Genomic DNA, 16,648 nt, shown 5'->3' with positions numbered 1-16,648 from the left:
ACTAATCTTTTCAGCGATTCGCCACATGTTAACGCCGACCCGAAAGAGGATAGTGATACGGAGGTTCGAGATGAAAATCAGCAACAAGAAGCCAGTTTATTGGATAGAACAGATTACGATTTGATTCAATGCTTGCAGAGGTTAGGAATTTATGATACCGCTTCTCAGTCAGGGGATACGAAAAAAGACTTTCGTGACGCAATGCTCACTCTAGAGCATGAGATTTATTCATTGCGTAGGTACAGGGAGGCTAACAAGAGGGCTTTATCGGGTAATATTGTATCGCAGGTACCATTGATTACACCAGGTTCGAGCTCAGCCACGGTTAGTTGCGTATCTACCACCACGGTAACTGCCAGATATAATTCGCTCTACCCTGGGACGACAGTTGTGAATTCTAATATTACTCCAAGAGTTGTTCCGACGACCAGCATGGTAAATCCCGCACTGGTGACGTCGATCCCATCATTTAGTGTGCCATATTCTTACCCACCTGTTACAGTTCCTTTCACGGTATCTTCATACTATAGCGGATATCCCAATAATTCTGCGGGAAGTTTCAATTTTCCTGCATACTCGACTGCATATTCGATACCGTTTTCTACAGCACCAAACTACCACCCTAGTCTGTACAATTATCAGTATGGTTACAATCCGTCTATGCAATTTAACTCCACATACCAACCAAACCCATTTTCTCAGACACAAATACCTATTCCAGCGGCAACAACAGCGCCGTTTATGACTGGCCAGTATGGTGCAGTCCCAATAGTTTCAAATAATTTCTCGGTTCCGAACAGACCATCGTATAATTTCAAGTCGCTGCCGGTTTCTAAATGGAAGCTGGAAAAGTATGCTGGCACCGACCAAGGCAGCAACCTCAACGAATTCCTGGTGCTGGTTCAACAATTATCATTGTCTGAGAGAATCTCGGAAGAAGAATTGTTTGATTCAGCGTTCCATCTTTTCACAGGACCTGCATTAAATTGGTATATGTCCATAAGTTCCAAGGGACTTCTCAGAAATTGGGAGCATTTAGTTGATGAGCTTCGGAAAACTTTTGTGCACCCAGAATTAGATTCTCTGGTGCGTTCAAGAATTTATCAGAGACGTCAGCAACGTTCTGAAACATTTCAAGATTATTATTTTGATATGGAAAAACTTTTTAGATCTATGACAGCTCAAATGAGCGATACAGAAAAATTAGACGTCCTCAAACGCAACATGCGGGGCGACTACAAAAAACTTCTACTTTGGACGCCCACTGACACGCTTCAACTACTTGAAAGCGCAGGTCGACAAATAGACGCGTCCAACTTTTCTCTATATAATAAAATGTTTGGTTCTGAGAAGTCGGTGAATGTTGTAACCCAAATTGAACAATTGAAGCCTGAAAACAAAAATTTAAACACCCGGTTAAAGCCCAATCATATGCAGGATTCCACAAAACAAATAAACGGGAATAATAAAGCGAACAAAGACCGAGGCGATAGGGAAACCAACTCAAAACACCCAGCAGCTATTAAGAACCAAAAGGGGAAAGAAATTGATCCACAGGAGGGAAACTCTCGGCCAACTCGTTCACTGGACACACTAGTGGCAGCTCACGTGCCACCAGATGTAAATCAGTGTTTGTTTTGCCGCTATTCCAATCACTCGCTTGAACAGTGTCGTTCAGCGAAAGGATTGATCTGTAGAATTTGTGGTTTCAAGGGATTTGATACCCAGCATTGTCCCTATTGTTTAAAAAACGGACAACGTACGGCCGAAAATCGCCGGTCGTCAACGCTGTCCGCGTAAATTCTTTCTCTTACGAGACTACTCTTGCTGATTATTGGGAACCTACTATCGATGCAATGTATATTCCAAAAGAACCTCAGATTTTAGAAATTTCATTTTCAAACCCCAACGATAATCGGCCATATGCTCAAATAAAGCTGTACGATCTAAACATGAAGGCGTTACTAGATTCAGGCAGCAACGTGTCTCTGATCAGTGATATTACTTACAAAAAGTTAGGAAGTCCTATAATAAGGGCTGTTCAAACCCCTATGGAAGTTCGGACCGCGAGTGGAACACCGTTGAATGTTTTAGGCAAACTGTACATTCCATTCACCTTCGAAAACAAAATCCAAATTATTCCTACTTTAGTTATAGAAAACCTAGCTTTGGGGTGTATTTTGGGTATGGACTTTTGGAAAAAGTTTGATATCCAGCCAGTTCAGACCTGTTCAATAAGTGCAGAAGAACTTAAAAATCAAGATACGGGTTTAGATGTACAATCAACCCGATCCCATCTATCGAACAATGAGATATATCAGCTCGAAGAGGTAAAGGCTTGTTTCAAGATAGCCATTCCAAACCAGCTATCATTGTGCCCATTGACTGAGCATCATATAATAATTAAGGACGAATGGAAAAATATTCCAGCGCCCCGCCAATACCCTTATACTCTCTCACCCAAAGTGCAACAAAAAGTTGCGGATGAGCTAGATCGCCTACTACAAACCGAGATCATAGAACGATGCCATTCAGACTGGTCATCGAACGTGGTGCCAGTAATCAAGCCTTCGGGAAAGGTTCGGTTGTGTCTCGATGCGCGCAAAATCAATGAACGCACCGTACGTGACGCCTACCCTTTACCCCACCCAGGGAGAATTTTAAGTCAGTTACCTAAAGCTCGATATCTTAGTACTATCGATTTATCTGAAGCATTTTTGCAAATACCACTAGCCAAGAATTCCCGTCGGTTTACTGCTTTCAGTATCCAGGGCAAAGGCATGTTTCAGTTTACCAGACTACCCTTTGGGTTGGTAAACAGTCCGGCAACCCTATCCCGGTTAATGGATCAAGTTCTGGGCCATGGGGAACTGGAGCCGCACGTGTTCGTCTACCTTGACGATATAGTCATAGTGACAGAAACATTCGAAGAACACGTGCGGTTACTGAAGGAAGTCGCACGCCGATTGGCTTTGGCGAATCTTGCTATTAATTTAGAGAAATCTCACTTTGGGGTACATGAACTTTCGTTTTTGGGATACTTGTTGTCCACGGAAGGCTTGCGTCCCAACCCTGAGAAAATACGGGCCATTGTCGAGTATGACAGACCGAACACCGTAACAAAGTTACGCAGATTTCTTGGTATGTGTAACTACTACCGTAGATTTATCGAGGATTTCAGTGGGACAACATCTCCTTTAACTGACCTCTTGAAGACCAAAAGCAAAATTCTGAGCTGGAATGAGACGGCCGAGGATGCGTTTTGCCAAATTAAAGAAAGGTTAATTTCGGCGCCCATTCTGGTTAGCCCTGATTTTACCAAAGAATTTTGCATCCAAACGGATGCCAGCGATGTAGCAGTAGCTGGCATTCTCACGCAGGAACACGAAGGTTCTGAGAGGGTAATAGCCTATTTTTCCCATAAGCTAACCACCCCACAACGCAACTACCATGCCTGCGAAAAAGAAACACTCGCAGCGTTGCTAGCAATCGAAGCATTTAGAGGGTATGTCGAAGGGAGCCACTTCAAGTTGGTCACTGATTCCTCGGCCCTGTCACATATCATGACCACTAAATGGAAAACAGCATCCCGATGTAGCAGATGGTGTCTGACATTGCAACAATACGATGTAAACATTGTACATCGTAAGGGTAAAGACAATGTTGTCCCTGACGCACTGTCTCGAAGTACTGCTGTAGTCACGGCCAAATCGTCCTCCCAGTGGTATGAAACTACAATGGAACAAGTTAGAAGTTCGCCTGACGATTTTGTAGATTTCCGCATAGACGGGGACAAGCTTTTGAAATTTGTTTCAACGCCAAATCTCCCCTATGATCACCGTTATGAATGGAAAATAGTTCCCGCCCCAGACGAGCGGGAAGCTATAATCCAAGAGAATCATGACGCCGCAATGCATCTTGGCGTCGACAAAACGGTGAGTCGTATAAAGCAACGATTCTACTGGCCAAAACTTGCCACCGAGGTTCAGGAATATATTCGGCATTGCAATGTCTGTAAGGAGGTAAAAGGTGCCGCCGTACCCGTGGTTCCACTTATGGGAGAGCAAAGAATTACTCACCACCCATGGCAAATTATTGCAATGGACTTTGTAGGTCCGTTACCTAGAAGTAAAAAGGGGTTTCAACATATTCTAGTCATATTAGATCTCTTCAGCAAATGGATCATGTTAACACCCATACGCAAAATAGATAGTGGCGTTTTATGTACGACCATACGTGATCAATGGTTCTTTCGAAACTCCACACCCGAAGTTATCATAACAGATAACGCCTCTTGTTTTCTTTCAAAAGAGTTCAAAGCCCTCTTAGAACGATTCAACATAAGGCACTGGCTTAATGCTAAGTACCATTCGCAAGCCAACCCTGTAGAAAGGGTAAACCGCACCGTAAATGCAGCTATTCGCACCTACGTTAGGGAGGATCAAAGGTTGTGGGATACGAAGTTGGCAGAAATAGAAACAATACTCAATTCGTCCGTCCACTCAGTTACACGGTTTACCCCTTTCTTTGTCACTCACGGCCACGAGATATTTGTGAAAGGTTCGGATCACCGTAAAGGGTCGGATTCAGCAGAACAGGGCGAAGTAGCACAGAAGGATATGTTTGATAGCATCTATGATCTAGTGCAGAAAAATCTTAGGGAGGCCCACACGTCTTGTCAAAACCGGTACAACCTACGACACCGGAGGCACGCACAATCATTTCAGGTGGGTCAATTAATATACCATCGAAACATGAAACAATCTAGCGCCATCAACAACTACAACGCGAAATATGGGGCGATGTATTTACCCGGGCGCATTATTTCCAAGATCGGTTCCTCGTCGTATGAAATCGAGAACATGGAAGGAAAGTCTTTAGGGGTGTGGCCCGCCGCACACTTAAAACCTGCATAGTATTTATTCACTTAATAAGATTATAATATTCCATCCCGGGGCTGCATGCGACATCTCGACCTTCAAAACTGGATCCGTTCAGTCCTGTCCATTCATCGCGGTGCAATCGTTCTAGCATCACGAAACAAAGAAAATCTGTAGGTATATTTAGAGCGATGGAATATTCACTACAAACCTCTGATTCGGCCGATTCCACTGGGTTTCGGTAGTAATCGGACCGAAAACGTGCCACTCCATCGGTAGGGACTTGACTTTCCCAGGAAAATTGAAGAATTTTTCCTGTTTTTATGCATTTTTACTTGAAATTTAGCAGCAGCAAAAAAAAACCCAGCTTTGTTGTGAAGGTTAATTACTTGCAATGATAAGTGGGTGCGTTCGCATTAATTTCGATATCGAAAATTGCGACTCGCATATGATGGAAAGTTGAATGCAAGTTAAATTTTATGCGATGATTCAGGCTTGGTTGTGAACAAGTTAAATAGCATGGGAATTCGCTGGAGACCAGAGGCCAAGTGCCGATGAAGGTCAGTAAAAGGCTAAGGGCCTCCAAACTGAGATGTAGTCGATGAAGTCCCCATAACAGTTTCCAACCTTCGCTTGAGGAAGTATTAACATCGGAAAGTTGAGGTAGACTTTAGCCTCATCTTAAGGGTTCAAGAACTGATAGTCTAGAACCAAACCAGTGTAAATAAGTTTGTACAGTTAGTAGTAAATAGGAAAGTAAGAATAGCTTAGTTTTATAGAGAATAATAGGATGAAAGAGTGAGCGTGAATGGATGAGAGAAAGTGATAGTAGTGGGGATCCCGATTGAATGAGAATAATGAACGAGTACTCTGTAAATAGGATGTTGATAGGATAGGAGTGTATAGGGATGAGAATTTTCCTCGACGAATGAGGGAGTTAATCACGACTAATCGAGAGAGCAAGTTTCTGGATTAAGGCAAATGAATGGGTGAATGAAAGGCTTCCAGAATGGAAGCAACACAATCACAAAATTTTATCAAATTCAAAGCAAACACGCAACGATTTGAGAACGATGTTACCACAGTATAATAATAAGAATCCGGACAAACCGTTCCCGATGAAAGGTGAAGTTCAAGGTTGACGATTTACCTACATTGGAAGCAAACGAAAAAAAAATACACGTCTCGTGAATTTTTTTCTCCGAGGAGGGGGACATTGTAACCTTCGACAAGGTTCCACCTTAAAGTAATGACTGGGTGTCAGTATTGCTATAAAAGTTACGGAAAAACATTGTCGTTAAATGTAAAATACACGCAAGAAAAAGATATTTTTATATAAAGATAATGGTACAATTAAATTAATTACGAGTCCCAACAATAAATTGAACAAGTTGCATTTCATTTCAGTTAAATACTCGTGAATATGTGGGTCGTCGCAACGTCGGTTTTGAAAAAAAAAAACACAGTTCAAAACTCAGACAGAACGGTAAAAAGAGCCGTTGTACCGTCAAGTGAGACCACTCATGCATTCACAAGTAAAAGGCATCCGTATTAGTGTTTCGCCACCATGCCCATTTGAGAAAAAAAAACCCAAACTCTCATAAACGAGCAGAGCGACAAAAATATTTGATGTGTCGTCAAGTGGGGCCATTCACTAATACGGACAGCCAATCAGGAGCTAGCTAGGTGAATTAATCCCTTCGAAATTCGAAGCTGTGCAAGAATAGGGATGCTAGGCGACTCGCTGGTTGTATGCGTATCGAAGTAGCCGAGTTCACAACCCGCAAACGAAGCTACGCCTGATGATCGGGCGGGAAGATGATCGCGTGTTCTGCCGAGCCACCGTTTGCAGCCGAATGAAGGCTATACCTTTGCGCCAGCACCCGAAGGGCAACCGCCCGAGTGAATCCCTCAGGCTATATAAGCTCCTGTACCACATGGTTAAGCTCTCTTATTTCCTGAGTCCGTGAAAGCCACATAGTGAATTAAATTCGACAGTTTATTAAAGATATATAATTATCTTAGCTATTTGGTTCCGGAAGCCGTTACAATTCCCGGAACTTTAGAAATCGGCACAGTTATCCGCCGTAAGTTCGAAGTGACAATATTTGCACATAGTTTGAGTCTATAAAGTGACTCTCGGTGCTGGAAAATCTGGACCTCCCGTCAGCCAAAATTAAGGCCAGATTCTTCCGAAGAAAAGTGGCAGCGGCTCAGAAGTGTCGAACGGTCGTCCGTCAACATACGACCACGTTTATCTGAGTGAAGCCAACGGAAGGCCGGAGGAAGTTCCCGGCGAAAGAGTTGTTCGAGCAAGCCACGCGGCAAGACAGCGACGAAGACCGGTGGCCATCGGCCGGCGGAACACGCCGACAGCACCAGCAGCAGCAACACGTGGAAGCAGCCATCGTCGACGAATCAACGCAGTGACCAGTGAGTTAATAAAAGTTTTCTCATTCCTCGTTTCAATAAATAGTAGTTTCTTTTAAATTAAATTGGTTGTTGGACTTTTCTGTTTGCCACATTTCTTGCGTGCGCCTTTGAAATTGTTTTCAGGTTGAGACCAAATCCGGGTTAGAGTGTTCAGGTGAGTTTTCCCTAACGCGGTTGCCGACCCTGTGAAGCTATAGAGGGTCTCGTTACTGGGCTAGCCGGCCATAAGTTACACTGCTAGTTGTACTGCTTTCTCCTGCGTTTCTGCACTGATCAGCATATCATCAACGTAGTGCTGGTGAACGGTAGCGTGAACGGCATCCGGGTCTTCGTGCTCGAATTTCCTTGCGTGGGCGTTTTTAACAAGCTGTGCTGTACTGGAGGAGCAGCACGCCCCGAACGAAATGACCTGCATAACATACGTACTGGGAATTTTGTCAGCTACCTTCTCCTTCCACAGAAAACGTTGATAGTGCTAATCCGCAGGTCTGATCCGGACTTGATGATACATTTCCCGGATATCCCCGGAAACCGCCACACGGAACTCACGAAATTGAATCAGGATGGACATTAAAGACGTTAGCTGATCGGGTCCCTTGAGAAGTACGGAATTCAATGAGACTCCGTATGAAGTAGCGGCCGCGTCCCAGACAAGTCTTATTTTGCCGGGTTTGTTAGGATTCGCTACCGGAAACATCGGAAGGTACCAAACTCGTTCACGAAATGTCTTTAGTTCCTCTTCAGTAAGTTTCCTAATATAGCCTTTGCCTAGGTAGTCGATAATTTTTGAGGTCAGTTCCTGAGCTAGGTTGTCAACCCTCTGCATCCGCCGATCGAGGCATTCCCATCGCCGTAGCGCCATTGCCCTGCTGTCCGGGAGTCTTACGTTATCGTATCGCCATAGAAGGCCGGACTCGTAACGACCGTTCGTATATCTGGTCAACGATTGCAGCAGCTCGTTCGCTCTTTGATCGTCGTTGGATAGTAGCAGTTTGTTTGGTTTACTAATTCCAATGGTGCCATTTCTCGCGCTGGAACAGCATCCATAAATCATCCACCCTAGCCGAGTTTTGACTGCTATGGGTTCATTCGGCTTACCTTCACGGTAGTTCATCACGTTTCCTAAGCTGGCGTGATCGAGCCCAATGAGAAGTCGGGGGCTGACTTCCTGATACGATTCCACCGGCAAACCCATCAGATGTCGGTACTTTGCTAGTATCTCCGGCATCAGTAGCGTCTGCGGCCGCAGCTGTAGACTTTCAACTGTGTGTACTTCGCGAAGCGAAAGCTTCTTGGAGGGGTTTGTGACGCTTGAAATCTGGAAGTTTACTTTCTGAGACAGATCTTCCGTTCTGTTAGCGCCACCGGTCCATCGCAGGCATAGAGACTTTGTGGGTCCTTGTACTCCCAATTCGTCAGCTAAACTCTGCTCCATCAGCGTGAGTTCAGATCCGTCGTCAATAAAGGCATAGGTTCGTACCATCTTTGATGGACCAAAAAGGAGAACTGGTACGATTCTGAACAGGATCTCGGACTGCCCTTGGTGAACGTTACAACTGGTGCTGGTAGCTTGATTCCTTTGAGTTTGTGGAGCTGCTCTGGCCGGGGTGGCGGATGATGTCGACGAGTGCTTTCCTTCATCGTGTAGAAGAGGATAGTGCAGGTATGAGCAGCCGTCGGTACCGCACACCCTCTTCTGTTTGCACGGTCCATTGTGCTTTCGTAAGCACTTCCGACAAACTTTACACTTCCGCACTACTGCCCACCTTGAATCATAGCTAAGCTCCTTGAATCGTTTGCACTGTGCGAGCGTTAAACAGATTCCTTTGCATCCGACGCATACTTTGCCTGACTCCTTTGGAGTATAAGTTTTGCTCACCATTGGGGCGTTCGAAAGTTTTCGGTGTGATTGACAGTCCTCTTCTGCATGAAGATTCAAAAAACCATCTCTTTTTGCTGTCCTGTGTCGATTATCACCGCCGGCCAGGATTGAAACTGTGCTGGAATCCTCAGCAACGAAGCGTAGCCACATACTGAAATCCTGGAGATTTGGGTTAGAGTTTCTTGCCCAGTTCAGCTTTAACGTCGGTGGCAACCTTTCCACCAACTCGTACCTTAGGGATGCATTGTACATGAAATCTCCTATCTCGCAGGCTTCTACCGTTGCAACTAGATTCTCTACGCTGAGCGCGAAATGGATCACAGTGTCCAGCTTTTCAATGACAGGCGATGGCAATGAGCGGATCTTCCAGACGATTGCTTGTATGATTGTTTCCGGTCGTCCATATAGCATCTTCAGGGTGGACATTATTCCGTGCACGTTCGATGGGTGTAGCAGGCGGCACTTTACTGCTTCCAACGCCTTTCCTTTGAGGCATTTCCGCAGCCTGAGCATGTTTTCCTCGTTCGAAAATCCGCAAAGCTGAGTCGAAGAATTGAAAATCGAAAAGAAGAGCGGCCAGTCTTCTGGATTCCCACCGAAGTCTGGTAGGTCTTTTGATACGGCCTGCCTAGCGGCTAGCTGGCTTCGATTCAGCGTATATGTGGAGTCCTCGTTGTCCATCCCAATTGCGGGGGGTATGATTCTTTGCCGCGATTGAGGTACTGGAGTAGATCCTTGTCCGGGGACGAAATCTAAACCATCCGTAAACGTTTCGGTCTCCCTCCGATTCAGACGCTGCGTATGCACATCGGAGCGGCTGTTTGAATAGCTCTGTGCTCGCGGTTGATTTCTAATTGTTTCTTCGTGAAGATTCGACGGAGGAACTGGTCGTTCGAACGTTCTGTCTTGGGCTATAGGGGGTTCAATCATTGCTGATCTCTGTGCCCACGCTTCGGAGATAGTTACTCGTTGCTCTAAAGCTCTAGGGTTCGTCAGACCACGCTCAGCAACCGAAAGGCCCACGTGCATGTTACCTTGAGGGTTTCGAGTGTTTCCCATCGGATCTGCAGTCGCAGTCGGAGCTCTACGCTCTATAGTCAGTAGCTCGTTGACTAGTCGTGCTACATGATCAATGTGTTCTTGCCGCGGCTCTTGCAGAGGATCTTTCTGCCCTTGGGGTACCTGAGATTTGCGGGATACATGTTCGTCCTCCGGGTCTACGTCAGCAAGGCCTGAGTCATCACCGCAATTTTCCGTGTCTTCTATCCACTCCTGTACTTTGGCCGCATTATCTAGTATAGAATCCGGATTGCTCACCTGAGATGAGTTCTCGCTCTCCAGATCTCGCAGTCGACTATACTTCTGCTCCAGATACTTCAACTGACATTCCCGCTCCTCATCAAGCTTCTGCCGCTGTAGCTCGATTTTCCTTCTATCGCTGCGTTTATTTGATTTCCCGGTCGATTTTGCCGAAACGGTGACGTCAGGCGGTAGACTTTGCTTCGAATGATTCTCACTGATCTTCTTCGTCTCAAGGGCATCTTTCGGTACCGGGATTGCGGTGTTTGTTTTTATTTTAAGCACGCTTGCACATCCAGGGCACGACCAGTTTATTTCTTCAACTGACTGGCTCACTTCGACGCACGAGAAATGGTACCAAAAATCGCATACGTCACACTGTACCATTCTATGGTTATCGGGCTCATCGCATAATCGGCAGCTATTATTTCGGCTTTTGCGAACGCGGCGCGGGGGGTTTCGCCTAACATAGCTGTTTTTTTATCTTTACATAGGCCGCCTTCATATTCGTTTTGTTCGGCGCTCTAATTTGCACTTTAGGAATGGCTCCTTTTACAACACACTTCTTTTTGGTGACGATCGTTCCGGATGGTGCTAGAACTTCAACAGCCGTCTGAGACCCATTTTGGGATTGGACTACCTTTTTCGGTACTGACGACACCAGCTGAGATCTAAAATCGGCCTGGGCGTCTCCGGGCGAACCGGATTGTTGACGTTGTTCGTAGTCGTACCGCTGGCACGAGTCGAACTACCTTCCGCACTGATGGATCGTCGCATTTCAAAAACGCAGTGCTCGCCACTCCTTCGATATAAATCTTGTAAATTTGTTGGCGATAGATCTAAAAGTTTACGAGTTTCGTGAAAACCTTTATTGAGGAATTACAAAATTCTGCGATAACGAAGAATATTTTAGGTTAGGGAGCTTTTACAGTAAACATAATGATTCAACTTACTATAGTAGCTTCGCTATCGCGCAACAATAATAGCGGGTGAAAGGATGTTAACTTGTAGGAACCTTGTAGATAATTTTAATTAGTTTTACGTTAGGCTTAGTAGTAATTTAGTTTTACCTGCCCTGCTTTTTAGCTTACACTTATAGGCTATGGTTCGCTACAGTTGCACATTGCTGTATGTTCTATTTAGGAAAATTTTAGGTTTAATTCAGTTAATACAGAAATTCATTGATATTTAGTTCTTACCACATAGGATAGAAATCAGCAGTACTGAAACCGTAATTATATATATGAAATATTAGCTTTAAGTAGACAAAGTATTCTTAATTATATCTAAGTAGGAGCAACAACGTTTTATCTCTGGCTTCACGCACTAATGTTTTCGTTTTATTTCTCGTCGTCGGCCTCTCTAACCCTTTTCGCTGTGACCTTTACTAGTCGATCCTTGTGTCAGTCGGCGGGTAGGGCTGGCGGTCGCAGTCAACTCGAAGCAGGGGTGTGCTCGACGTGGTGATCGATGTTGCGCAACTAACATACACCAACCGATTCAGAAACACCAAACTAAAATATTGGTAATAATTTAATATCTCCCCAATAAAAGTAGACTTTTGGAAATTGGTAAAATTAAAAAGTGTTATATATTGACTTACCAGCTTTTAATCCACTAGCCAATGCAGAAACTGAAATCTCCAAGCAGTGTGAACTAAAGGGAAACTATACCGGCTAGACACTATTTGTAATGAGGGAAACGGTGATAGAGTAAGTGAATTAGAATGGTTGTAGGTCTAAATCGAACTGAGGCGAGATCGCCTAAACCGACCTTTTTATTTTTTGGTTTTCTTGCTAGCAACAGTGGGGAATTTATTCAATTGACTCATTAAGGTCACTCCATGTTTGTGCTTCATTGATGCTTTCCTAGACTGATATTCTTTACTGGTTTTTGGAAACCCCAGTAACTCCTGTTCTTCTTCCATATTATTCGAAAACTTCCCCGAGGAAGTCATAGTTAGAACGTTTGGTCTTGTGTTAAACGTTGCGTCCTTTGACATTCGAATTTGATTTCGATGGGTTTTCGCCTTAGTGCTTCCAATGATGATCTGGAATATAATTTTAAAAGCACGAAAACTAGCTTTGAGCCTGCAATAATGATTGTTTTTCTGTGATGACAGCAGATGCATTTTATAACCCAACTTGGAAATAATTAAATATGTCAAAATCTTTGGTTTGATTGAGAATATTTTCTCAGATGGAAAATGTCCATCGCCTATTAACCTAATGCTCCTGTAATTGAATAAAAGTAAACTATTCTGGTCTTCCAGATTTTACTCGGACACTTCCGGTTTTAGCATATAGTTTTGTAAGATATCCTTAGTAATCCTTGCTGAACTCTCCTCCTGTCTGTTGCTTATGGATTGTAAGGCGTACTCTTAAGCACCTTGATCCCTTGCCACTCCAAAAAGTTTACAAAAGCATGAGAGTTAAATGGTGGACCGTTGTCCGATACTAAAACATTCGGTATCCCGAATCGAGCAATATAAATTACTAAGCATTTCAAAACATTGTTACAGTCCGTTCCTCTCTTCATAAATTCTACTTCAATCCATTTGGAGAAGCTATGTACTACTAGCAGAAAAATGTGATATGCAAAATGAAACATTTCAACATGTAGGTATGTGACTGAACAAATTAGTTGTTGGAATCCATTTAGATTTTGTTTTCAGTTTGAAAACCACCGCCAGGCTGTAGGTACTGTAACTTTTACCAATAAAAAATTCTATATCATTGCTAACAAACAAGTAAACTGACCGTGCTTCAAGGTGTTTCATAAGAAGTTGTAGAATTGAATTTTGTAACTTTAATGGTATTATCAACCTTTCTTGGTATAGCGGGCAACCCTCAAATGATTCAATATCGTATTGGTTAGCGAAAACGCTTGTGAACTTTTTGTCTATTATTTTTTGTCATCCATTTTTCATAAAGAATATAACCTCCTTTAAAAACTTGTCATTTTCTCTTTCTTTGGTATTTAATTTATAATTTAATAGCAAATCTTTATTAGCATATATGTTCTTGATAAATTCTCCTTCCCGAACTTTTGGTGCTGGCTTTTACTAGGCCAAATCTAGAACAGGAATCCGTACATTGGCCATTTGCCCTATTTTTCATATTGTTAATTGAAAAGGTATCTCTCCATTTAGAGAAGAACACATCTAGCCATGATCTACCCATTAGGGGAACAAACGAATTATCGCTATCCAAAATAAATAATCTTAAACTTCTCTTTGAACCATTAAGTTCAACAAAAACATCCGTTTCTCCAACTATAACTCCACTTACTACCATTAATTGTATATCACATTTATTCAAAGTGTTTTTAAAATTGGACGAGTACTGAAATTTACTCATCACAGACACGGACGCTCCACAATCAATTTCCATGTCGATCAATTTATCTTCAATTTTACATTTAGTTAAACAAGGGTTATTTATAGAATTAATGGAACCCACATGCATACAATCTAAAAATTCGGTACCTGCTTTTTCTTTTGTATCGGATTCATTTTTCGTATCCGTATCCATTCTGTTTAATAGCTCACTCAGATGTCTATCCGCGCTTGGTCTAGGTCTGAACAAATCCACTACGTTAACCATATCGTTTTCCAATTTTCGCAAGGCACAACATTTACTTTGTATGTGTCTCTTCTTTTTACAAAAAATACAAAAGGCATTTGACAAATGTGTAGATTCCAGAACTTTGACATTTGTAGCTGCAATCACCCATGTGGCTATAATCTTCTCAGCAGATTCGAGAGTGAGGTTATCCTCATTTAAGTGTCTTTGCTGTAAGGCTATATCTCTTAAACCAACAACTAATCCGTCCCGAATTGCCACTTGCTTATGATCCCCGAAAGTACAAAATTCTGCTTGAAGTTTAACCGCTAATATGAAGCCCTCAATTGTTTCATCTAATTGCTGTGATCTCTGATGAAATTTAAATCGTTGAATTAAATCTGATTCTACTCTATCTAATCTCAGCTTCAATTTAGCTACCATTTCGCTATACGGGGCGTCGATTAATTTTCCATTTGGAAACAAAAGCTTTAAGTCCTCAAAAATAATGGTACCACCTAACGTAACGAAATGTGCCTTTTTGGATTCCTCGGTAACGTTATTCATTATAAAATAATACCCAAGCCTCTCTTCCCAATCCGAGAAGGATGTACCCTTACGGTATGGCTCTATTGTCGTAACCATATTAGTCATATTAAAAGTTCAGCAATTTTATATATATATATATATATATATATATATATATATATATATATATATATATATATATATATATATATATATGTATATATATATATATATATATATATATATATATATATATATATATATATATATATATATATATATATATATATATATATATATATATATATATATATATATATATATATATATATATATATATATATATATATATATATATATATATATATATATATATATATCACAATATGGCGCTAATAGCGTTAAGCGATGTTAAGAGAATAAAAAGGATGAAAACGACTCACCGAGTTTTTGCAGATCTCACCCGATTCGACCCTTGCCGATTTAAAATTTTCTGCTATTTTCTACCTTCGTCGGATTGATGTTCGTCGGAATACTCAACCGTAGTTGATCCACTCCAAGACCTTTGCCGGAACACTTGTCTCTTTCGCCGGAATACTCGATCGTTGCTGATTTACTCCAAGACCTTTGCCGGAACACTTGACCTTTGTCCTTCGCCGAAATACTCGACTGTTGCTGTTGTACTTCACGACCTTTAACGGTATACCGGTATACCTTCGTTGTAGATATTTTAACCTTCGCCGGAACACTCGACCTTTGTCTTGCTTGTCGGAGAAACTGAAAAATCCTGCCGTTGAACCGTTAAACTCACGGTGCAGTTTGCTCCTTGTCCAGAATATAAAAGAAAATAAAATTCATTAGAATAATGATAAAATGCGTTTTGAATTGTCTCAAAAGAAACAAAAGGTCAATTGTTTTAATCAAATGCTATTGTTGTATAGAATAGACGTCACGCTTATGAAACAAAATGCCGGTAAACGAACAAATGTGAGCGCCCAAAAATCACGTTAGTTCGAAGAAGGTAAATCACAAGGAAAAAAATAATATTTATCACATTCACCTTTTTCCTATAACCGAAAACCACCTATACGTACTTTACCTTAGTGCCACTTACCACTCAGCTAGTGAGAAACAAAAAAATCTTTCCCGTCTTTGTTGGTGTCACTTTTTCAAGTTCACTCTACCTAGCTGAAATATGGAAACAAAAGGCTATATGCGAAGCACGCCACGAAAAACCCTTTTTACTGGGCTCTACTTGTTTTACCTCGTCGCCAAATTGTTATATATTTACTTACCAGCTTTTAATCCACTAGCCAATGCAGAAACTGAAATCTGCAAGCAGTGTGAACTAAAGGGAAACTATACCGGCTAAACACTATTTGTAATGAGGGAAACGGTGATAGAGTAAGTGAATTAGAATGGTTGTAGGTCTAAATCGAACTGAGGCGAGATCGCATAAACCGATCTTTTTATTCTTTGGTTTTCTTGCTAGCAACAGTGTTGCCAAAAACTATTATTAATTTTATCAATAGCTTATATCAGATGTATAACACTTTATAACAGTACATAACAAAAGTTCACGAAAAACGGGAAAATTACCATTCGTGAGGCAGATTTCTAGACACAGCCGTCAAGAGAGGGCAGCTTAGTGGCTCAATGAAACACGAAAAGTCATAAATAGAAGCGACGCATGTCCGTTTAAATCAGTTGTTGCTCTTATCCCATACGAGCAACAGCATCTCCGGGCGATGCAATAAGCGCTATCGATTTTCGGCAACATTGGCATTTGCACACACTCGCACCTAAGTGACTAAACCATATACGGTTAGTTTATAAATAGAGGTACACGTTTGAATCAGTTTTTGCTCTTATGTCGAACGGGTAAGATCATGGCTACAGCGTCTGGGCACTACAATAAGCGGTAGACACTATGCATTTTCGGCAGCGGTGGCCGTGTGCGGAATTTTCGGGTACCAGCACGGTGTCACAGAATAACTTGCAAAGTGGGTGGGTGGGGTGGTTTGGATTTAATTCAATACGGTGTGTCCTGCTTAAGAGTGTTG

The 16,648-nt window shown here is 42.2% G+C and overlaps 2 protein-coding genes across 2 annotated transcripts in view; both read right to left on the bottom strand.

Annotated features, from left to right (window-relative positions):
- Positions 1–16,648, bottom strand: part of LOC131694260 (syntaxin-binding protein 5) — a 2,823,745-nt gene that overhangs the window by 2,541,324 nt on the left and 265,773 nt on the right. The window lies entirely within an intron of this gene.
- Positions 4,877–10,881, bottom strand: LOC131694254 (uncharacterized). Its single transcript, XM_058982809.1, has 2 exons — positions 5,092–10,881; positions 4,877–5,027 (listed from the first exon to the last, which is right to left on the bottom strand). Exon 1 carries the CDS (start codon positions 10,879–10,881, stop codon positions 7,789–7,791), a length of 3,093 nt encoding a protein of 1,030 aa, XP_058838792.1. The 3' UTR covers positions 4,877–5,027; positions 5,092–7,788.

Source organism: Topomyia yanbarensis, chromosome 1 (genome assembly GCF_030247195.1).
Source record: "Topomyia yanbarensis strain Yona2022 chromosome 1, ASM3024719v1, whole genome shotgun sequence".
Lineage (NCBI taxonomy): Eukaryota > Metazoa > Arthropoda > Insecta > Diptera > Culicidae > Topomyia > Topomyia yanbarensis.
The sequence above is the reverse complement of the archived record's forward strand: the minus strand, read 5'-3'. Positions and strand labels throughout refer to the sequence as shown.